Source organism: Cryptomeria japonica, chromosome 2 (assembly GCF_030272615.1).
Source record: "Cryptomeria japonica chromosome 2, Sugi_1.0, whole genome shotgun sequence".
NCBI classification, from domain to species: domain Eukaryota; kingdom Viridiplantae; phylum Streptophyta; class Pinopsida; order Cupressales; family Cupressaceae; genus Cryptomeria; species Cryptomeria japonica.
Window position 1 is genome coordinate 79,625,685 of NC_081406.1, and position 25,351 is coordinate 79,651,035.

Here is a 25,351-nt window from a genome sequence, read left to right on the forward strand (position 1 = left end):
TTCCTTAGCCAAGATTTTTTTTGATGAAAATTGTAACGATTTGGCCTAGAGAGCAAAAATCGCTCCTGTCCCTCACTGAAGGACCGGAGCTTGAAATCCAAAATTGCCTTGCCCTTGAAAGATTTGAACGATTTCGCGAATTGAGAAGATCAAAGGAGATACATTTTATCAGTTGAATATAACTTGAAAGCGCAATCATGAGGAAAATTGACCCTAGAAGCAAAATCGCTCCTGTCCCTCTGCCAGGGACCAGGGCGAATTTAAGTGATAGCTCCCGTCCCTCTCTCAGGGACCAGAGCGATTTTCCCTATAAGACAGGTTTTGGGCGAAGATCAAGTAAGTGTTGAGTTTGAGGCAAGCAAAGGAGGCGTAACGAGTCCGTTGAAGATAATTTGAAGATTGCAAAAACGCCAAGTGAGGCCCATATTGTCCTAGGCGCTCCTGTCCCTCTCCCAGGGACCAGAGCGATTTTTGCCTTAGGTCGATTTCTCGCCAAGTTTGAACAAACTCCCGGCCAAGGATGAATGAAAGGGGACACAACGAGTCTATTGAAGATAATTTTTGAAGTTAACAAAGTGTGATGGAGCCTACAAGTCCAAATTCGCTCCTATCCCTCAGTAAGGGACCAGGGCGATATTCATTTTATTAGCCAGTTCATTCAAAAATCACGCCAAGTCAAGGACGTACAAGGTTGCACAAGGTCAAAGATATCATTTGGAAGGCAACGAACAAGAAGCAAAGGTTGAAAGATAGCAAATGTTGGCTAGAGCATAAAATTCGCTCCTGTCCCTCACCAAGGGACCAGGGCGAAAACCATTTAAACATCGAATATGCCTTGTTAACGACAAGTAGAATATGCATGAAGCGAAGGGATAACGTCATTGCTTGCCATATAATGAAGATTGGTGATTGAAGAAGCAAGATCAAGGAGAAAACACCAAGATCGCTCCTGTCCCTCACCTAGGGACCAGGGCGATATCAACCTCAGGAGGCACTCATCCACAAAATCAAATCAATCAAGCTCGAGGTTCTTAGCGAAAATGCCAGTTTCAACGTAAAGATGGAGATTTTGAACGTCAAAGGCGAAAATCAAAGGCTAAAATGGAAGTTTGCTCCTGTCCCTCAGTCAGGGACCAGGGCGATAATGGTTTGTATCTTTCCACCATCTCCAAGTTTTGGCGTTAAAACATTTTTTTGAATTTTATTAAATGCTAGAAAAATCGATAAATTGGAATATTCAATTGATAGCATTTAAAAATTAACGCATGAGCATTTAATTGATTAATTTTGCCTATTAAAAAAAAAAATGAATTAATTAAAAACGATGGCATTTAATTAATTAATTATTATTTTAAATGAAAACTTGGAGCGCTTGGATTTACTTGTTTTATTCTTACAAAGTCGGCCTTTGGTTTTATTTTAAAATTGCTTTTAATTACCTTATTTTGCAAAAGTCGTCCTAAGGTAATGCATGGGGTAAGCGCCTATAAAGGGAAGGTGATAATTTCATTTTCAAATCATCATTTCACCTTCATTCATATGCGATTTGGAGAAGACAAAGGGAGGTGCAATTTGTATTTACAGGGAGTGAATTTCATAAAGGAGAAGTGCGAATTTAGCAAAGGGAGTGCGAACTTGAAGTTAAAGTGGGGCGAACTTGCCAAAGACTACATTGAAGACCCCCCCCCCAAAGGTGGCGAATTACTAAAGAGGATCGCTCGTTTGAAGGAGATCACGTTGAAAGTTTCAAACATTAATTTTTGCCTAGGCGATTTTCTTCATTTTGCATTTTTTGAGTTAGCTCTCAAGTAAGGTATGGCAAGATCCCTTGTTTTAATTTTAAATTTTGATCGTCATAGCCTTAAAGTTTGAATTTTGAAATTTTGAATTGTGATAGCTCAATCGTTTTTTAGGAAATGATAACTCAAGGACTTATCATGAAGTTTCCTAAATTTAATCTCTAATCTAGTTATTCATTGCAAAATCATGTTACTAATTTTGAAATGTTGTGTAGGCATCAAATGGAGATCTCATCAAGGAAAATCAAGCCAGATCAAGGACGGTCTCCTCAAGGACGATCAAGCAAGGACAAGGGCGGCCTCCTCCAATCCAGCATTTCAAGGCAGGGTACAACAGTCGTCCTGCACATCAAGGACACAAGAAGTTAGAACAAGGGTTCGTTGAAGAAGCAGATAATTCCAGATGAATTAATTAAAGCTAGCTTCTCAACAACATCAAGTTGAATATCTACCAAGTTCCAAGTGTCAAATGAGGTGGCATCCTAGTCATCGCTCATCCAGTCAGTGTAGTCCACCTTAGCATGTCCAGATTCGATGTACCTAACTCATGGAAGGTGGCACAAACTCCAGTGTACCTACCCCGGCTATCCATTGGTCGATTTTTCCAGAGAGGACATGTGTCCAAGCAATACAATTATATCATTGGTCAAGTATTAAATGTTATGTAATGGTTGTAACAAACCCTAATTAGGGTTTTCATTGTAAAATCTTGGCCATTGATCTCGAATTGATCTAAGCCATCGAATTGTATTGTGGGCACTATATAAGCCCTGGCATTTCATTTGTAAAGGCTAATTAGCAATAGTGAGATAATAGTTAGAGAGTTGAAAATAGTTAGAAGATAGAAATAGAATAGTAACTAGAGTAGAGTAGAGAGAGAAGGCAAAGATTGTTGCCAAGATGTTGTTGTAAAAGACTTGTAACTTCATTGAAGAAATGGTGAAATTTATGGGTCAATTCGACAATTTGCATGGTCTTTATACTTCTCATGTTTGATTTTATGATTAGATGAGTGGAAGAAATGTGCTTGATTGATGGTGAAATTCGTATATCCATACTACTAGCAGTTTGTTGATTGCAGACTTGCCTTGCGTAGTCAACTGGAATCATTCAGCTTAAGCTTAACTTCAATTGTCGCTTCTTCATCGATATGCATCAACCTGATGGTGTCTATGCCTGCAGTGATGATTTGAACATCATAAAGCTTTCCTTCGAAGATCGCACTGACCTTGTGGAGATGTTCCTATGATGTCAAAACAAGACTTAGTTAGAATTTCATCAAAGATCATTCATTGCTCTTACATTCTTAGTGTTAGGATTAGATCCTCTCCTCGCCCTCGTCTTTTTTCCTTTTTTCAAATCTAAGCTAGTGAAAATCCTGTGTTCCAGCAATATTCAAAGCAAATCAGAAGTTCAGGCATCAAATGTAAGTCCCCTTGTGATTCCAGCAAATCACATCATACCACAAAGAGCTTATCCACACGTAGAGACCCTACATAAAAGAACATTGGAGTCACCCTGACTGATCCTTCTTGCGATATCTTCAGCAATCAGAGACTTTATTCAAGAGAGGATAAGGTACCCTTGGGTATTTTATTCTGTGTATGATTGTGTACAAAATACACGTCAACACGTACCCAACTTGCATATACATATCAATTGGCATTTGTGAGAAGGACATCGAAATCAATAAATGCTCCTCTCACCTGCCATACAAAATAAGATAATCAGATTTATCATATAAATAGATAATACATAGATCAAGAAAATATAAACTAGAATATATCTTGCATATTGAATTGAGAATTGAACATCATTTACATTTATAAGGGTGAAGATTTATGTGGAACACTCTCCTCCATTATTTCTTCTTGACTCTCTATAGTCATCTTTTCCTAACCTTTTCTTTCTGTAAATTGACTTGCATTATCATCAAATGTATCTTAAAGGGGAGACTCACCAAAAAGAACTTAAGATAATTTTCTTCCTTTTCTACATCATATTGGATAGAACGCTCATCATAAAGAGGAATAGGATCACAAAAAATATGCAAAAGATTATTTTCTTCATTGATTGAAGATTCATAAAATATAACCCAAAATAATTTGTCACCATCCAGTCAAAAGTCCTTGTACCATTCCATTCATCTATCCTCCAAGCCATTCGTCCATTTCCCTTAATATTTTGATGTCACATCTGAATGAATAGTAAATTTATTTAATGCTCTATTAAATTCTCTCAATACTATTTCAATCTCTTCTCTCTTAACCTTTTTTAAATCTAACTTCATTTTCTTCAACATCTCCCCCTTTGTCATTGATGGCAGCCTATTAGTGAAATGATGATCTTGATTAACAATGCTCCCCCTTTGTCCAATACTCCAATTCTCCCCTTGTCTCCAACTTCTCCCCCTTTGACATCAATAGCAAGGGGTCTTCTGCTGCTATTAACCTGCTCTCCCTGAATGTATGCTTCATAAGAAGCATTTAGTGAAGAGATGAGAGTGATATTACTCCCAACTTCTCCCTTAGGTACTCAAAAGTCTCTTTTGGAAGAGGCTTTGTAAAAATATCTGCAATCTGCTCCTTGGTTGCAACATATTCCATCCTCACCTGCTGCTCAAGAACCTGTTCCCTTGGAAAATGAAATTTGATTGGTATATGCTTTGTCCTAGAATGCATAATTGGATTCTTGGATATATTAATGGCACTTGTATTGTCACAGAATATGGAGATGGGATGATCAAATTCAACCTTAATGCCTTTTAAGGTTGGCTTCATCCATAGTACTTGAGTACAACATGCTGCTGCTGCAATGTACTTTGCCTTGTAGTGGATAGAGAAACTGGAGCTTGTTTCTTTCTTAGCCAAGATAGAAGATTGTTGCCAAGAAAGAAATTCCCTCCGCTGGTGCTTTTACTATCATCAATATTGCCTGCCCAATCTGCATCTGTGTATGCTTTGAGAGTAAAATCATCACTTTTTGGATACCACAATCCAAAATCCATAGTGCCCTTTAAGTATTTGAAAATTCTTTTCACCGCTTGCACATGTGTCTCTTTAGGTGCTGCTTGATAGCGTGCAACTACACCAACAACCTGCATAATATCAGGCCTTGTAGCTGTTACATATAGAAGACTTCCAGTCATGGACCTATATTGAGTTTGATTTGCATCAGGGGATTCATCTTCTCTACTTAGTTTGCAACCTGTGACCATAGGAGTACTCACTGGATTGTATTCCTGCATTCTGAATTTCCTCAACATCTCCTTAATGTATTTTGTTTGTGAAAGAAATATTCCTTCACTTGACTTTGAAATCTGTAAGTCCAAAAAGAAAGAAAGTTTTCCAAGCATAGACATTTTGAATTCTTTTTACATGTTAGAGGCAAATTCTTCACACATCTTGTTTTTGCTACCACTTAAAATAATAGACAACTACTATTAACAAATCATTACCTTCATTTTTGAAGTACTATTGATTTTATGGTAGTGCTCGTTAACCACAGGCAACCATTAGATTTGTTGCCTTCCCAACCATAGACGATAAGCTCTTATCGTCACCCCCGAGCACACTACACGACCTTCATGTTATTGAATTCATATCTATTGATGCAATCATGACCTTGCATATATATGAATCAATACCTCCTAATAGACCTCAAGTCGGTCATATACTTTTGGTGCCAAGGATAGTGTCAGACCTATATATCACAAGTTACATATGAGTCTCCCTTAGTTGCAAGTTACATTTAACTTAATGACAAGTTACACATAAGTGGTTCGCCCAAATAGGGCCTGCCCCAAATTAGACTCATACAACTGAGATATCCAAATGCCAAGGCCGATAGGCCAATTGGTATTTTGTGCACTAGGTCGGCCCTAGAAGGGATCCAACCTAGCTACACAACAAGACTCCCTCTTAGCTAGGGAGGATTCCTTCTGAATAACCAAGTCACATGGTGACTACCACCATGGCTACTCCCATGAATAATACGTTCACCATAGCTACTTCCAGAGGGTGAACAAGCACATCATGGAATTTCTTCCATGATACCCACCATACCTACTCGCAGAGGGTGGGCTCACCATGCCTACTCGCAGAGGGTGGAAGAGGGCTTTCACCTCAATCTTCTCCGTGAGAAGGGTGGGTGCATTACCACCATGCCTACTCGCAGAGGGTGGAACGAGGGCTCTAACCTTAGACTTCTCCCAGAGAAGAATGCATCTCCACCATGTCTACTCGCAGAGGGTGGATCCACCATACCTACTTGCAGAGGGTGGAACGAGGGCTTTAACCTCAAACTTCCCAGAGAAGAATGCATCTCCACCATGCCTACTCATAGGGGGTGGATCCACCATACCTACTCGCAGAGGGTGGAACGAGGGCTTTAACCTCAGACTTCTCCGAGAGAAGAATGCATCAACAAGGGATTGCACCTCGAACTTCTCCCTCACAGAGAATAACTCATTAACAATGGATTGCACCTCGATCTTCTCCCTCACAAAGAAGAACTCATTAACAAGGGCTTTCGCCTCAAATTTCTCCATCACAAAGAAAAATGCATTAACCAAATCTTCATGATGACGTGGCTCCCTATAATGTCCCTACTAGTTAGAGATCACTATCCTGCAAAACAAATTGTTAGAATACAACATATATATATATATATATATATATATATATATATATATAACTAATCTAACTTGCCATCTAACTTTAAAATACTTAATTAACATAATCACAATTCTCATCTAATAAAAAAGGATACGAATGCCATACGACAATATGTCATTAGGCGGCCGTGAGGCTCGCCTTCTTGGAAGCCATCTTGGTTCCAAGCCCTCCAGGAAATCGAAGGTGAATCCAACTCCTGTTGAGACGGATCTGGCCGGTCCTCTCTGAGGACTTGGATGATGAGATGCATCACCCAAGGCAAGGAATGGACATAGGGTCTTCCTTGGATGGCTTGGGTGTAAGAAATTACACCCAAGACAGGAATCAAATTAACCTTCTATTTCCTGGATGGCTTGGATGTAAGAAATTACATTCAAGACAGGAGTTGGAATCACCTTCGATTTCCTGGAGGGCTTGGAACCAAGATGGGTTCCAAGAAGGCGAGCCTCACGGCCGCCTAATGACATATTGCTGTATGGCATTCGTATCCTGTTTTATTAGATGAGAATTGTGATTATGTTAACTAAGTATTTTAAAGTTAGATGGCAAGTTAGATTAGTTATATATATATATCTGTTGTATTCTAACAATCTGTTTTGCAGGATAGTGATCTCTAACTAGTAGGGACATTGCACTCCCTCTGAAGCTGAAATGTTAAGCTCCCTTTGAAGCAGATATCAACCTTTTGATCTCTTCGTCCAAGGTTACTTTTGACGACATGTCAGACTCCCTCTGAATGCTGATTCTTCCTCTGCGAAGAAATGCAAGCAATCTTCCTTCCTTGAATGCAATCTTTGATTCGTCCTGGAAGCATTTCAGAGAGAGATAATGATAGTCAGGGGAAATGTCAATACATGATTCACTATTCAATGATGTAGCATTATTCAAACATAAAGAGTACTTATCTTTTATAATTTTGCTCAACAATGGAATTTCCATTCACTTGGATTGATCACACCGAAGCACCTAGTGATGATTTGATGACTACGTGGCTTTTGTTCCTCGCCATCACTCATCATCTGTCCACAATATTTGCTCCGAGCATAGCTTAAGCATCATCTAAAGAACTGCCTTTAATACCATCCACAACAAAGTGATGGACCAACCACATAAATGTGACAGAAATCCACTTGTAGCAGGGTGTGCCAAAATGCTAAGCTGCAGTGCCCATCCTAGGACAAACTTCAGATGATCTTCAAGAGCGACATAAGTAAGAACTCGAATAACTGGACCTTCAGTTGCGATATCATCTGATGCCTATGCGGGCTTCAGCGAAACAAATGCTTCATGTGACTCTCGAAGCTTCTAGGATGATGTGAGCGCTGTTGCAAGGCGTTATTGCATTGAGGCCTTCTTCACCATTCCTGATCGTTAGCTGCCTCCATTCCCTTTTGTCCCCATACGCACACATTTCACATTTGTGTATGGCCTAATGTGATCATCACAAAACTCGCCACTATGCTGTTGCTCGATATCAACCTTCCATTATACTGAGCAGTCGATAGCACGCGTACTGACTCACGTCGCTTCGTTGAATCCTCAAAATTCTTGCTGCCACCTTGTCGATGTCTCTAGCCACGAGCGCAATGAAGCGAGCGAACTCCGTCACTTTCATTTGCTAGTAAAATGTTACGATTGTTGGAGAGAATCCTCCACAACATGTTCTCCTCGAATGAAGAATTCAAATATAGAATGTTAAAACGGATAGAGATGTCCATAGCGACTCCACTTACCGTCAGCATTTCGATACCAGATCTATGGTGATCATCGGCACCTCAACGATCATTACTCGCCGCAGAGCATATGCGATGCTCACGACTGAGTTGAGAGGCTCGGTAATCGACTTTTGCCTGCACTTAGATTTCCGAGTCTGCAAATTACTTTGATTGAACTCCCTCAAAAGCACATGATCTACCTTCAAGCGGTTAGGCCCTATAGAAGGAACCCGCTTTGATGCCAAGTTGATTTTATGGTAGTGCTCGTTAACCACAGGGAAACATCAGATCTGTTGCCTTCCCAACCATAGACGATAAGCTCTTATGGTCACCCCCGAGCACACTACATGACCTTCATGTTATTGAATTCATAGCTATTGATGCAATCATGACCTTGCATATATATGAATCAATACCTCCTAATAGACCTCAAGTCGGTCATATACTTTTGGCGCCAAGGATAGGGTCAGACCTATAGATCACAAGTTACATATGAGTCTCCCTTAGTTGCAAGTTACATTTAACTTAATCACAAGTTACACACAAGTGGTTCGCCCAAATAGGGCCTGCCCCAAATTAGACTCATACAACTGAGATATCCAAATGCCAAGGCCAACAGGCCACTTGGCATTTTGTGCACTAGGTCGGCCCTAGAAGGGATCCGACCTAGCTACACAACAAGTACAAGTTACTGTTTGCAACTCCTCTTTTGAATCCTTGTTCTTGAAGATACTTGTCTAATCGGGAGTACCATGCTCTAGGAGCTTGTTTAAGGCCATAAAGAGCTTTCTTTAACTTGCACACATAGTCCTTTTGTTCTGATAGAATGATCCCTTCAGGCTGCTCAATATACACCTCCTCTTCCAAGTCTAAAGGCTGATTTTATGTCCATTTGGTAGACTTTGAAACTTTTGTAACTTGTAAGAGCTAGAAACATTCTAATGGCTTCTAATCTTGCAACTGGAGCAAATGTTTCTTCGAAATCTATTCCTCCAACCTGTGCATAGCCCTTGCATACAAACCTTTCTTTGTTCCTAGTGATTTCACCATCCTCATTCATCTTGTTTTGAAAAACCCATTTGGTTCCAATGACATGTTTATCTTTCGGTCTTGGAACAAGCTCCCATATGTTGTTCTTTTCAATTTGATCTAGCTCCTCATTCATAGCTTTTATCCAAGATTTGTCATCACTTGCTTCATTGAAGTTCTTGGGTTCTATTTCTGAAAGAAGACAATAATGTGCATGCTTTGTTGTGTTGGCAAGTCTTCTCCTTGTTTGAATATTTTTATCCAAGTCTCCAATTACCAAGTCTTCTAGATGATTTCTTTGAACAAATTTGGATGGAATTTTTGATGGTGCCTTTGATGGTGTTTTGGATGATGCTCTAGATGGAGTTTTTGAGGTATCTTGTTCTAGTTCCTCATCCTTAGCTTCTTCTTTAGTATTTTCTTCTTCACTTTGTTCCTTAGGATGGTCTTCTACAACCTTCTCAAATTGTTTTTTTTCATCAATCTTTACATTGGCACTCTCAACCAAAATTTTAAACTCGGACTTGCCACAAACTCGGCAAACCAAAAATTTGGACTCAGACTCAGACTCGTGAAAGACTCGCAAAAGACTCGGGAAGGACTTGACAAAAAAAAACAAACCATAGTTTTACCAAAAAAACATAAAGAAATTAATGGATTTAGAGAACATAAAAGCCATAATTGAAAGATTACATGTCATATGATCTACAAACATGCAATATTTGAAATTTCATTATTCATACTCATAGTTTCAACTCAAAATTTATAATAGCAGCATAAGTTTATAAATGTTTACAAAATTACATATAATGATATGTCGAACTCCAAATGTAAAAAACAACAATGAACAAACTAAAGAGAAGACTACATCTTCCTCTTTGTATATCTCCTCCTTCACACCCTACAAACCTGTCATAACCAAGCAAGAATGCCAAAGGAGGGCAAAAAAAAAAAAAAAAACTCACTTTTAAAGCTTGCATGGCGTTTTTTTTGGGTCGCGTGAGTCCATCTGAAAGACTCGCGAGTCCGTGCAAAAGACTTGCGCGAGTCCTTGCAAAAGACTCGCGAGTCCTTGCAAAAGACTCGCGAGTCTTTCAGATGGATTCGCTAGGACTCGCCTCGCGAGTCCTTGGCGAGTTGACTTGTGGCTCCCATGGACTCGCGAGTCCGTGGCGAGTCCACAAGTCTTAAAACACTGCTCTCAACTACTTTATGGAGTCTTTTATTGTAACACTTACATGCTTTTCTTTTTGTGGAATACCCAAGAAAGATCCCCTCATCTGATCTAGCATCAAATTTGCCCAAATCTTCTTTATCCCTTCTAATGTAACATGTGCTGCCAAATTTTTTGAAATATTCAACTGTTGTAGCCCTACCTTTACATAATTCATAAGGTGTTTTGTCATTATTCACCCTGATGTAGACTGCTGTGTGGATTGCTTCTTTCCAAAAGGTATCAACTATCTTTGATTCATTCAACATGGATCTTGCCATTTCTTGGACAGTTCTATTTTTTCTTTCCACAACTCCATTTTGTTGTGGAGTTCTTGGTGCTGAAAATTGTCTTTTTATCCCATGCTTTATACAAAAATATTCAAACTCATTGGAGGTGAACTCTCCTCCTTGGTCTGATCTAAGGCATTTTATTTTTGCATCTATCTCATTTTCAACTAGTTCTTTGAAGGCCTTAAACTTTTCAAGAGCTTCTAATTTCTCCCTTAGGAGGGCAACCCAAGTCATCCTGGAAAAGACATCAGTCAGCAACATAAAATATTTTTCTCTTTGCAAGCTTTTTGTTCTAGTTGGTTCACAAAGATTAGTATGTATAAGTTTTAATGGTTTTGATGATGAATATTCTTTAGGTTTGAATCTTACTCAGGTTTATAAAGGCTCTTCTTGGTTTCTGATGTCCATTATTGCCATTCCATTATAAACTTTATTATTCTTGAGAGTATATAGCAACACTTATTTCTTCATGCCACTCATTGTAGCATTACTAGTGATGATACTCTTCATAGCTTTTGTATCTCTATGATTCGACCAAATGACTCAAGTTTCATTCTTAGTTCAATTTCCTTGACATCAAGGACAACATCAATTCCTTTGACATCAATGACAACATTTGTTTAATTATAGTTTTTTTGGCCTATGATCGAAGTGGGATACTGGCGGCATTATGTGAGGCTCTACGTTCTTCCGCCATCACCTGTTCCGCATTAGCCTCTGCTTCGTGGAATCTTTCCTTCTTCGTACAGGGATCGGGGTACACTGCCTTTTTTCTCTGCACTCTTGTAATTGCTAGTACCTCCTCGTCTGGCTCCTTGACATCCAACATATTTACCTCTTTTTGCTTTGGGCAGTTATTGTCCTCATGGTTCCCAGGACCACACCACTTGCACAACAAACTTCGGTTATTGTTCCTGCCCTGACACTCATGAGTGAAGTGGCCCCACTCATTACATTTGCGGCATTGGATCATGGGTTGCCCTTTCGCATCGTATTGGATCTTACTTCTTGGCGTGTTGTTATTGGACCGATTGTTCCCTCGCCGATTATTGTAGTATCCTCACGGTGAAGCATCGGAATTTGCTAGTGGTTTAGGTGGTGTGGTTGGCGGAGTAGTTTGCTCCCCTTGGGCGATGAGCACTTGTGTGCCCTGTGTTTTTAGATTGCATGGGCAATCCTTAATGGAATGTCTCAGCACCTGATAGATGTCACAAAAAGACTTTCTTGGGCGTGTTCCCTTAGTATTTCTTCTTTGTAGTCGGTGCACCAAAGCTCTTTACCCTCTTTGCCACTCTCCTTGTCCGCCTTCAACTCCATCATCTGCATCATGTCCCTACGGAGGGCCTGTACGGTTTTGGACTCTCCATCTCTACTTCCATCCGTACTATCATCATCACTCACCCTCCTCTTTCCTTTCGATGTTTTGTTTTCGCTTTCAATGTCCATTGCTTTGTTATAAGCCTCATCATATGTTGGTGGAGGGACCACCTTCATCTAACTTCCGAGAGACGGGGCGAGCTCTTCCATGAACCATCATTTCTTTAGGTCATCATCTGGTTGGTTTTCCATCTTGTTCAGTAATTCTTTCAGCCTACGGTTGTAAGCCCGAACACTTTCACTTTTGCCTTGGTTGGTATTGTAAATTTCAGCCACAATCTCGTTGTCATCCCTCAGGAGTTTGATTTCCTCCTCAAAGGCCTTCTTCGGATTATTCCAAACTTGATTTTGTGTTGGGCATCGAGGTCGGTATACCAATCAATTGCCATCCCCCGAAGGGTGGCTAAAAATGCCTTCAACCAGTAATCCCGATCGTCTTGGCCATTTTCCTCCCAAATGGTTATACATGTTTTGCAATGCCATACGGGATCCTTCGACTCGTCCCTCGTGAATCTTGGAAGCTTTTGTTTCTCTCGGGTGTTTTGATTGTGCGCCATTGTTCTCGCCTGGAAGGTACTGTGTGCCTGGAAGGTATTGTGTGCCGCCTGGAAGGTACTGTGTGCGTTCGACCAAATTGGACCGTTCTGCTCTATGTGTCTACCTTCTGCGTCTTCTGCACCTTGGTCACCCTCGTTTCTCTATTCTCTCCTTCCTGGAGTCTTTGGCTTCGACCCTCCTATTTTTGATGGCTCCTCCAGAGATAGATTCCCAATTCTATATAGGTTGGTTTCAAAAATTTCAGCAACCTCACCCTCAAGGTCTTGTACTACCTCTTCGTCATGTTCGGATTGTTTGGATGGGCTATTCTGAGACTCAATTCTGTACTTTTCACTCGACGTTGAGTGTGTGGCCTAGTTGGCGAGATCCTCTTCTACGTTTGGAAGTGGTAGGTCCCTCGCAACCTCTACCAACTAGTTCCTTGTACACGGTTTCTGCCTCTCCCGACTATGCCTCCGACTCACACTCTGACTCTTACTCCACCTTTCCGGACTTGCCGAGCCTTCAACAATCTCCCTTAGATGGCGTCTCCGTTTACTTTGTTCTCTGATATGTAAGAATCTCCCTACCGATCCTTCCGCTACCTCTTGGGTGGTACTAGTACGCCATCGGTCCTTATTTGGCCGTAGGGGCAGTAATTGCCAGGGGTACGACGTCTGCTCATATCCCTCTCTTCCTCTTCCATATGGTTCCGTTCTTCAAACCTCTGCAGTATTTGCTGTTGACGACGTTCGCGATTGGTTTCTTCCCTTTGGTCTTGCCGTTCAATGGAGATCAAATACGATAGGATTGACTGTGAGTTCATCACGTACCGTGCCTTCTGGGACTGCTCTGTCCCGAGCTTCCCTCTGTACGTAGTGGGTGACTGAAACCTCCCATAGATCCACCAAATCCTTCGTCATTTGATCCTCTCGTACTTCTGCCTGCGTGACCTCTTCGTGTGTATCACTTTTAGTAACTATTAACTGTTGCTTGAATGGTCGGCCCATTAGTGTTTACTGCCTGCTGCCGTATTGTGTAATGCCCCCTTTTTCGCTCTAGTTTGTTTTGGGGTTTGTTGGCCACTCCCGAGACCCATTGGTTAGTTAGAGGCATAATTAGGGTTTCCTATTTTCTAGGAGGATGTTTTGGCAATTCTGGTGACTTGCATGTTGGAGTTTTACAGTTTTGATTTTGGATTCCTTCTGGGTTTTCAGAAGGCTTCGCGATGGTGTGACATGCAACTCAATCTAAGGACTTTTCCGAACTTACTATTTTTAGTAAGTGGGGCGATAGCTTTTTTTTTTGGGTTTTTATGGGTTTTCAGAGAACCTCCCGATGGTGTGACATGCAAATGAATCTGAAGACTTTTCCGTACTTACTATTTTTAGTAAGTTGTGATGGCTGCTCAATATGTGGTTAAATTGCATTGGACACACTATTTTTAGCAGTATGCTATTTTAGTAAGTGCTATTTTTAGTAAGTGACAGTTGCTTCCCAGTTTGTGCCCTAATGGAGTTTGGAGACACTTACTATTTTTAGGGTTTTGGGTTGAGCCAATGCAACACAGGCTATTTATGGCTGTCCAGCTTGGCATGATGATCCAAAGATTCAGTTCTATTTTTGGCAGGCAAATTGGATTCAGCTTCTTTAGCTTGATTATATGATCAAATGGACCTAGACATTTATTAATTAAATGACTTAAGTTATTTCTGCTTTTTGGGGGCGTCCATCTTAAAAATATTTTATTGAAGATTTTAATCTTTAAAAATGTGTAAACAAGTGCTTATGTTGGGCGATTCCTTGTTGAGGAAAAATGTTTTATTAAGTGAAATATTAGCTAAGGAATAATGGATGCCTAAGGGAGAAATAAATTAATTTTGCAATATATTTCACTTATTCATATTGGACGCCTAAGGAGGAATAAACTGATTTTATAATTTAATGCACTTTATCACCAATGGACGCCACATTGTGCTTTATTGATATTTTTATAAAGTATATTTGCCTCTTAGTGAAGGTCGATTTGGGGAAAAGGAGAAATGAAATGTAAATTTCAAAATAATATGAAGTGAATGTGCATTTGGGTTTGGCGTCCATTTGGAGGGAATGTGAATTTGATTTTGGAGACACAAAAAGCTATAAAGAAGAGTGCTGGGCTTTCGTTTTGGTATCCATGGAAAAAACTATAATGAAGTGCTGCCAAAATTTTGAATGAAGCTTTGGTGAACGCTTACCCTCCTAGCCATAGCTTGATTTCTTGCTTGCAATACAACAACCAGTTGAGCCAGAGATTGCTTTTCATTTAGAGAAGTGGATTGAAGACAATGTTGTAGATTTTTGTATTAGTTTGTGATTTTGGAGTGCTGTAGGTGTGTTTTTTAGGCTGCTGGTTTGGGTATGGCTGTAGCATGTTTTCATTTGTATCTTTTTGCCTGTGCATCTGTTTATTCTGGTGGCTTATTCTTTCTTTATGCCATGGGCGAATATATTTGTAAGTTTTTAGTGCCTAACTCTGAGTATTGAATTTTTAAATGCAAATCGAACTTCCTGCCTGGCCGTACCCTGCTGTAAGTGCTTTGGTTTGCGTGCATTATTTGTGTGGAGTCTGTTTGGTGTGTTTTCTGAGTTTTGGCTACATTGCCTAGCTTCTAGCCATCTTTTGCATCCGTTCTTGGGTCTTTTCATTGGGTGTGCATAGAGATATGAGAATTTTAGTGAGATTTATGGTTGCTGGTCTGTGTTTTCCAGCAATTGGGTTGCATGTTAAAATCTGAAAATCATTAGTGTGGTGTGTGTTTTTTTAGTGGGGGTTGTCTGTGGGCTTTGGGAGTGCATAATTTCAGTTTGCAGAGCTGGACAATGTTCTTCTTATCTTAAAAATCTCATGCTCTTATTTGTAAAGCTGTTTAGTAGTACTAACAGCTACTTCTAGATTGTAAAAAGGAAAAGAGAGACCCACTGAATAAGTGTAAGAGGTTGGCTTGTCGCCTACATCTGAAATTTGTAATACTGTCCTCCCGCTGCATAAGCCGTAGAGTTGATTGTTAATTTCATTCCTAGTCCTCTCGCCAGACTATATACCACTCGGATGGTTGGCAGAGGTGCCTACTGCCAGAACTACCAACTACCTATGGGAACTAATTATTTATTACATGCCATATTAACATAACAAACCATGTTTAATTTAGTGACGACATAATTGCCGTCTACAATGGGATATTTTGAGAATCAAGAACTTGGTGCATTATGTTTACAATTGCTTGAGGACAAGCAATTTTTGGAAGGGAGGACTTGTCATGTCCCTTTTTCAAAATTTCTAAAAATAGAAACTTAACTAAAAATAGTAAGTTAGCAGTTTCAAAAATAATAAATCAGGACCTCCAAATAAATTGAGAAATATTGTCCTTCACGGTTAAATGATCAAAATCAGATTTATTATTAAATTAATAGATAACATTTGATATTATTTTGGAGGCAAAATATGGCTTGGAAAAATTAGAAAGCACATTTTGGAATGATAAGTGGCATTTGGTAACTTTTGACAAAATGGGCAATTGGCAAGTTGCAACTAGTAAAGTTAGGAGGTGAAAGGCAAGTGGAGGAGAAGTTACATTGTTGGAAATGTAAAGAATCTTCTCTCTTGGTTGTGAGTTGTGGGTTCCCAAATTATAAATTTAAGATTTCTCAATAAAACATGAATTTGTGCTTCATTTGGCATTATTTTTGTTGCAGATTTCAGCTAAGCTTTTGTTTTTTTCTTCAGTGGTTGATAAACCAGTGGAGAAGGAGACTTTTGGACGGGATGTTCATGGTTTCCAAGGTGATCTAAGGATGGGAGTTAGAGGATTACCAGGTGTTCTGAGGACGGGAGTCAAGGAATACCATTGAATAATCTCATTTCGAAGGTTATCATTATGCTGAATAGTTGAGGTTTTCTTGAGTTTTAAGTTTGCATGTGTTGCAGAAGTTAATGACAGCATTAAGGTCATGGGTTTCTTATAATTTCATGTATTTTCATGATATTTTGTTATTAGTAAATTTGGCTTGAGGTTTAATGAGTTTATCCTGAAGATTTGTGAGCTTGCAATACATTTCAAGCTTCGTATCTGTTCACTATTTTGGGTTTATTTGTATTAGAAATTTATTGATGTATATATCAGACTTGAGGCTGTGGTTTTAATGAAAATAATCTTCATTTTGATATTATTTACTTGCATGTCAAGTTTGGTGAAGTTTGGGGTTGATTTGATAGTTAGATATACAAATCGGGTGCATAGTTTATAAGATTTACTGTTAAATCTTTATGGGTATTTCAGTTTATTTGGAAATATTAATTATTTGAGGGTTTGGAATAAGAAGTAAATTGTAATTTTCTGTCCCTTGATGCAAATTTAATTTAATATCACAAATTTATTAGTTTGGGACATTACACAAACAACCATGGCCTATTCTAAAATGTGAACATGATTCTAATTATCAAGGTCCGTTTTAGCATTACAAAATTATCATCGACCCTCTTGAAGTTTCATGCCTTATCTAAATTCTAATTGTGGATATTTTTTGTAAAATTTTCGTTCTTCCCATAGCTTTTTTAGCCTCATGAATGCCTTTGTCTGTACCAAGGAGTATACAATATAAGATACCATGTGAAAGCTCTTAATGTAGAATGAACCGATCAATTGCTTAGGAATACTATCATAGTATCACTAATGAGCTGTCAATCGATGAAGGTCTTGCCTTCATAGATGATACTAGTGATGTATACCATCCAATTTTTGAATATCTGTTCATAGTTCTCCTATTAACCTATTCGACAGGGTAATTATCATAGCTCTTCTTTGATTCCTTGAAGTCATTTTGCAGCAATATATTGTGAAATTGTGTTTACCACTTTGGCTTTGACAACCATTTCCTTCCTAACTCTTTTTGGCCTCCTTTAGATAGCTACAAAAAAGTTTGGAAAACAATGACAAACCCTAGGATTTCATCCACAAAAGTGCACACAATTTATAAGCCCTAAGTAGCTGGGAAAGAAAGTCTAAAAGAACAAACTCTAGTGCCGGAAATTGATAAAAAATCCTTCATAATAGCCACAAATATCTGAAAATTGATAGTTGAAACCCTTGGGCCCCTACACTCTTATTTTTTATTATTCTCGTGTTTTGAAAACAAAGCAACTTAAATTTGCTTGGGCTGTAGGGGATGACTAGCCATCTCTTGGATGGTTGGAGGACATCCAGGCATCCCTTGCCCATCTGAAGCTAAGTTACCGGTTCAGGTTTGGATTCGGGTAAGGATTCGCGGATTCGGCAAAAAAAACAAATCTTGGGTACGGGTACGGGTACGGGTTCATCCGTACATATATATATATTTTAATTATATATATATACCTATTTATTATATATATGTTCAATATATACAATCCATACAAAAATAAAATATACAATGTGACTTTCCATACATAAATGATAAATGATAAATCCTAAATCCATAATTATTAATTGGCAATGCCAACAAATATTCATATATCACAAATGTAATCAGTAAACTAATAACTAAAGTCTAATATCATATTCATAATTTGCAAAAAAGATAATATTCAAGTTTCAATTCTTTTTTAAAAAGTCATAAAGGGGCGAATTAGAGTTTTATTATAAAAAAACTATTTTAAAGTGTTTTAATTGTTTTTTGACCCATGGGCCCCGTTTTTGGGAAACCACGGGCCTGGGTTCACGTGGGTCCTCCTGGGTTCGACCTGGGTTCCACCCGGGTCCTTCCCAGGTGGTCGGGTTCCCTGTGGGTCCTGGGAACCCGACCACCTGGGAAGGACCCGGGAGGAACCCAAGGAGAACTTGGGGAGAACTAGGACCGGGCAAGAACCAAAACCCGAACCCAGGCCAAAAGGGGAAGAACCGGTAACTTAGATCTGAAGGACAACTAGCCCTCCTTGGTTGTTTCCTATGATTTGGCAAATGTCCTTGAGATGTTTTTCTTTTTCTTTTGTGGGGACAATGGAGGATGTTTCTGAAGTGTTCTCATGTCCCTGGAACATGTCCAAGTGGGGACGACCCCATTTTGGTTGGGGACATGTCCCCAAGTAACATAGCTTAATGATCATTTGAATCTTATATATTGCCCCCTTTAGTGTCAGAAGGGAAATCGTCCTTTGGAGAGAAGTGGTTCACCTCAACCAAACTCTGTGATTTAGAAAACTTCGCATTATTTGTAGAAGAGATAACTAACAATTCAAGGAGATTGGTGTTTTCTAAATTTGTACTTGTTTTACATTGACCTTTAGGCTCAAAGGGGCTGGTTTCTCTAAGATTACCCTACTTTGACCTTCTACATTCTTTGTTAGAAGCATCACTTCCAACACATTAGCATTCTTCTACTTCAAACTATTTTGTTGAGAGATCGAACTCCTATTGGTGGCACACCTTGGCATTTTTCCACCAGGAGGCTTTGCTTGAAAATCACTTTACTTTATAACAAGCATCAACTAAGTGCCCCACTTGAAAACACCTTCAATAATAGAAAGTGTAGTCGGCAGAATGTGCCAAGTTTGTTTATAAAATAAATATTAGTTAGCCAAAGGTATAAAATATGTAGAAGTTAGTCGGTTATTTGGTAAATAAATCTATGTTACATAATTGTGTTTATTGTTTCCGATTAGTAGTTGATACTCAACAATTCCTAGTGGTTGGTTAGCTTAATCAACCACAGACTATTATTTATGTACTCATTTTGTGTGTGTCGGGAACTTGTTACTATTGGCATGTACACATAACGTTGGGATAAAAGCTTTATCTTTCTGAAGTTTTATTTGTCTCTGGTATTTGTATGCTTTGATATTCTATGTTTTGTAAGTTACATTCCATTTACTCTGTATGTAAGTAGCATAATCCTACTCGAAGAAACATTTGGCATTATTGCTGATATGAATTTGAAATATAAGTCATAGATAGGTAGTATAGTGATGGGTAGTAGGGCGAAGAAGAGTACATGACAAAAGACGAATTGACACAAGACTTGGTGTACTTGTGGGAAGTATTTGTCGACTTGTACATTCGAACTAAGGCTCTCTAGCGAGAGGTCCCTAAGAGTGCCATTCGAGATAGCTTGGTAGTGAATGATGAGGGTGACCATCTTCTCTGAAGAATACCAAGGTTGTTGGCACGTAACTTCATTGCCCTTTGAGACCTTTGAGAAGAAAGGGATTGAGAGAAATGTTGATAGTAGATACTACAATTGTATGAGGAAAGGAACCAGAGGGAGGAAGAAGAACATGAGACAAATAGACGTCGTAACTGACAATTAATACCCTTGTGGCCAAACAAAGACTAGACATGTACTATAAGCGGTTGAGAAGAGGGAGAGGGATTAGTGAGAATATCTCTCTGGCTTAGAGAGCAAAGTGAATGACGACGATGGTTGTAGAGATTCATGGATAAATTGGAAAGTCTAGCAAGAAGTAAAATTAGAAGTGTCAACAGAAGCCATAGTCAAGGGAGAGAAAAACCATTCGATGAGGAAGGAACAACACATTGTACGAGGAGTGAGTGGGAGGATATTGCCAGTCACCTACCACTCCACGACGAATCAAATGAAGATCTTGTTGACAAGGTAGGCAACCGGTCCGTATAGTCAATATGAGATGAAGAGGACGAAGAAAACTTTGAGACTGAGTTTGTGGAGAGTAACTAGTCCATACAGTCTATATGGGATGAAGAGGATGAAAGAGAGAACCTTGAGAACAAGGTTGCTGAAATACTTGAGAAATATATGCACCGCATTGAGAATCTATCCATATCAGAAGAATCGAGAATAGGAAGTATTGAGCCGAAGATCCCAGGTAGGAGAGAGTCCAGGAACAACAAGGAAGGTAACCAAGGTGCAAGGGATGTTGAAGGTGGATGTGTAGAGGGCTCACACATGGTATCGAGTGTAAGAGAAACACTAGAATGTTGAGAGAAAAACAATCCAATCAAGTCCTGGGCATAGGGTACATATTGACCGAGAAGGATGGTGACTGCCTCGGTGAGTCCAAATATTGATAGGCATAAGCTCCCTAAGTTCAGAGGGAGTGGATCAGAGAATCCTATAAGGCACTGTAAGATGTGTGAAATCATTTAGTTGGCTAGTCATACCTAATCCGGTAGGGCCACCAAAGGTTTTAAAAAAAGGGTAAGAGGCCACATGGTATCAAGTATCAACAATATGGCAAGTTTTAAGTTGATAGCAGGTATAAAGGTATGGGGCCTGCTTTGTTGCTTGCTAAATTTTTTGATTTGGAATATGTGGGGTATTTGTTGCAAAAATGATTGTTATAAGAGGCCATTTTTTTCCTATTGGTTGCAATATGCCTCGGAAGTAAAGGTCAGATTATTATTGGGGGATAGAGGAGTAAGAAGAAAAACTGATGATGGAGAGAGTAGGAAACAAGGCAAAAAATATAAGTGAAGGGAAAAAGCAGAATTTTGCAAAAACAAAAAATTAAATTGAAGGGAAAGAGAAGAATTTAAAAAAAATTAGAAATGTTGGAAAAATTAAAAATGATGGAATAATGAAAAGTGGAGAACAAATTAAAAATTGAGTATATAAGGAGTAAGTATTTTTATAAAGTGCTAAGGGTGAGAAAATTAAAATTGTAGAGGACAAATGTGGCCAAAATATGTAAGGAGAGATTTTTTATTTAATATATTAAAATTGGAAATAATCATTAAAAGGTCGGAAATAAAGGTCGTCTAATTAAATAATATTATAAGGTGTGGAGAAGAATGTAAAACGTGCAAGAAAGTGAATAAGCTAAAGTTGGGAATAAAAAAATTAAATTTATTTTTCGCCTCAGCCATATTATAAAACAAACACATGACCATTTTCTATCTCACACCTTCGACTAGGTCTTGCTTACTTTGCAACGCACTCTGCCAAGGTTACAAAGCTTTTGGTGTGGCTTCACTTGCTTGGTATATGACTTATTGGTACGACCCTATCCCTACAACATATAGTTTCCTCTATGGGTCTTTCATGGTGTACGAGCCCTTCATTAATTGGTACGACAACGAGGTGAAGGCAATTAGCACATCATCATAACATTATTGTATGACATAGTACAACCTGTAGACAGATCCCTATCATATAGATACACCACAAATCAATACAACATCACATCCCTTCACTCGTATGGCTCCATCCCATACAACCCTGGTATCACATCACCGTATGACCACATCTCTTGGTACATGTATGACAACTTTTTTATAAGCTAGTTCAATTTGAGTTGGTACAAGTGCTTGACTAGAACTTGGCATGGTACCTTGTTGGAAGACTGTTATGGATATTTTATAGCACATTGGTATGCATCCCTCCTTGGTGCTAGTATGACAACTCCAATTGGTATGACAATTATCTGACCAATTGGTATGACCAGTTTGCAACATTGTACGGCTGCTCAGCTTGGTGCATGAATTGATGGGTAAATTGGTACAATTTCTTCTTGGCAAATTGGTATTGGTATGACTTCCTCTTGGCAAATTGATTCCACAAAAGCGGATTTCACTAGTACGGAGAATACATAGTTATCACTACTTCTTTCGAAGTTGTTATAAATTGCTAGTGCCTCTCCCGAGTCATTCTTCATTACCAACAATGCATGTTACAAACATGACCACTAGTAGCAAGAGCAAACAATATAGGCCTTGCATTCAAGCAGGGAAGGCTACAAGAGATGATGCCATTATTGGCAACACTCACTTGGGAGAGCTTGAGTGGCAGTGAGTGCTGCACTTGGTGGAAGGACGCAGAGGACAAGCACTCCCTAAAGGTAGCACTCATGCACGTGTAGGTTGACAAATCTACATAGCTACCCCTTTCAATGTTTGGGAGTTCGAGCCCTACTTGAAAGCAATGGTTGCACAATACAACATACACTCCCACAAGTTGGTTATATATTATAAGGGGTGTGATATTACTATCTCTTTTTGACCTATTGAATTTACAAGGATATTTGGGATACCCTTGAGAGGAGCCTCTATTGCCAAGCGAAGTTGCAAAATGAAAATGCACCAGAAGGTTACCCTCCTCAAACAAGTGTGTTGCAACGACCTGACAAAGGAAGAATTGGATAGTATTTGGAGCAGTAGCAATAGTTGAGGGGTCAAAAAGATTTTCATTGCTACAGCCGAATGGCGATTTGTGTTGGACCTAATCAAAAGGAGATTTACAGGAGCACGTAGGTTATTGGATATTGTCATGTGGATGATCTCTCTTATGACAGGGCTCAGCCTTTGAAAAGTCTACAATTGGGCATCCTTACTCTCTAAGCGGATTAGAGAATTATTGAGTTTGCAACATAAGGTTTTCTACATGGTTCAGCAAACTATTGGCCTCTTCTTGGACGTCATTTGTACCTAGGTACCCTTGGACAAATGGGGACGATTACAACTAGTTGGTCACCTTGATCCTTTGTGGCCAGTCGTATTCTACTAGGACCACCTGAGAGTGTAGTTAGGTGGCATGGAGCAAACCTAACTGACTAGGAAGAAGCGGAAGTAGAGGGAAGACTTTGAGAGCAGCGACAAAGGAGAGGCAATTCAGTTGTCTTCTGCCAATGAGAGTGCTGAGGGAGTTTTTGTGGCCGTAGAGGCAAGCTGGAAAGAGGATGATGTGGAGGAGACCTTTCCCATTGAGGACATGGCAAGAGTACCATTGGTACTAGTTCTTATATAGGCTCTAGCCATACCACCACTAGTTGTCTAGCCTGTGACAACACCTTCACTAGCCGTCCAGTTCGTTGTAGCACCCTCACTAGATGCACCACCACTAGTTGCCTAGTTAATGACAACATCAAACGTACTAACTCTAGCCCCATTGGTGGATCCCTCAGTGCTAGTCGACACATTTCCTGCGGACAAAACCCTTCCCTTAGATGGCACTGTAGAGCTTGAAGATGCCATTGACACTTGGTTAGAGATTATGGGGTTCCCACTTGACACACCTCTAGTTGAGTCTCCTATGTTACTTTTAGAGAATATTGTGTTGGACGAGATAGTAGCTACAATGGTTGAACTCACTCCAGGTGTGCCACAACTAGTATAGGGTGTGCTGGGAGAGCATTCGCTTCTAGAGCCACTTCCAGAACCACTTCTAGAGTTGACACCTCGGTTAGCATAGACAACGGTCGAGTCCATCTAACCTCCAGTCCCACAGACACCTGCAGACGGAGAAGAGGAGTCATCATCTAGTGATTGCGACAAGATCATTTTACAATTGGTTCAACCAAATCCCCATAATCCGATCAATATTGTCTAATACTATATCGACAGTTGCAAGGCATGGCTACATTCATGGATAAAGTGGGGGATCTTGCCAGGGTTTTGGATATTAGCCATGACCCATGCGGCGAAGTGCATTTTGGCCTTCATGTAGGTGGAATGCCACTAGAAGTTTTTCAAGTGCTTCATTTCCATGGGTTGTCCAAGTGTGGAGACACATGAAATGTTGGATGCTTGGCATGCTTTGCAGCCAACAGTCGGAGGCCGACATGGCCAAGTATGCGAGTGTTGCATGGCGTAGAGCTATGCTTCAGGGACCTTTTTCTTCGATACCATAGGCTTGCAACTTCCATAGAGGACGCCACTCAGTCATAGGAGAGGGCTCTTCGCTAGGATAAGTAGGCCTAGAAGGCCTTGGTTGACTAGTTCGAGATTCCAGAGAGCAACTGGCTCAAATCATGCTCACGTTACTATGCTAGAGAAGACTGGTTGACAGAGAGCACCTGTTGGCCGTGAAGGATAGACAATTGGTGGAGAAGACTACTCAACTTGTGTGATAGTTGGTAGAGAAGAATGGGAAGCTAATGGAGAAGGACCACAAGCTCAAGAGGACTAAAGTGTAGTTGATGCAGCCCACCTATATGGCGAAGGCAGCCGGGGAGAGGGAATTGGTAGCCGACCAATGCTTCCAATGCCTTCAACAACAACACTCCTAGGCATCTACTCCAGCATCCTCCATACTTATAGGGACGTCTTCTCATCCCTCTCAGTGACATTTCCTTCAGTTTTGTTGTTTGTTCCAGCTCCCAATTTTGTTCAAGTTGTTTGGAAGACTTTTCTTTTGGGGGGTTGATGTAGTTGGCAGAATGTGGCAAGTTTGTTTATAAAATAAATATTAGTTAGCCGAATGCATAAAATGTATAGAAGTTAATCGGGTGTTTGGTAAATAAATGTATGTTATGTAATTGTGTTTATTGTTCTCGATGAGTAGTCGATACTTGACAGTTCCTAGTGGTTGGTAATCTTAACCAACCACTGGCTACTATTTATGTACTCATTTTGGGTGTGTCGGGAACCTTTTACTATTCGCATGTACACATTGTATTGGAATAAAAGATTTATCTTTCTGAAGTTATATTTGCGTTTGGTATTTCTATGCTCTGATATTCTATGTTTAGTAAGTTACATTCTGTTTACTCTGTATGTAAGTAGTATAGTGCTACTTGAGTAAACAGAAAGCTAGATTCTCATATTCCAATGGCTATTTCCACACCTTATTCTTGAATTTTAAACCTATGCCTTTAGGGAGTCTACAAGAAAATGTCAAGTTCTAGTAGAATGTGTTGTGGAAGTTAATACATGTTTTTGCATTCAAGCGATATCAAGATGCATTTTCCTAGAGATTTATTTGCTAAAAATGAAGCAGCAAATTTGGC

The 25,351-nt window shown here is 39.6% G+C and overlaps 1 protein-coding gene across 7 annotated transcripts in view; it reads left to right on the plus strand.

Moving 5' to 3' along the window:
- The window catches only part of LOC131078860 (dual specificity protein phosphatase 1), a 109,815-nt gene that overhangs the window by 62,530 nt on the left and 21,934 nt on the right, over positions 1 to 25,351 (plus strand). For 2 of the 7 annotated variants that reach the window (XM_058016676.2, XM_058016677.1), the window contains exon 6: positions 16,406 to 16,547. The exons of 3 other annotated variants lie outside the window; for them this stretch is intronic. In XM_058016676.2, the coding sequence (XP_057872659.1) occupies positions 16,406 to 16,530 (125 nt within the window). In that variant the 3' untranslated portion in view covers positions 16,531 to 16,547. Of the gene's footprint in view, positions 1 to 16,405; positions 16,828 to 25,351 lie in introns of those variants that run through there. 2 more of the 7 variants (XM_058016678.2, XM_058016683.2) reach the window with 1 other exon arrangement.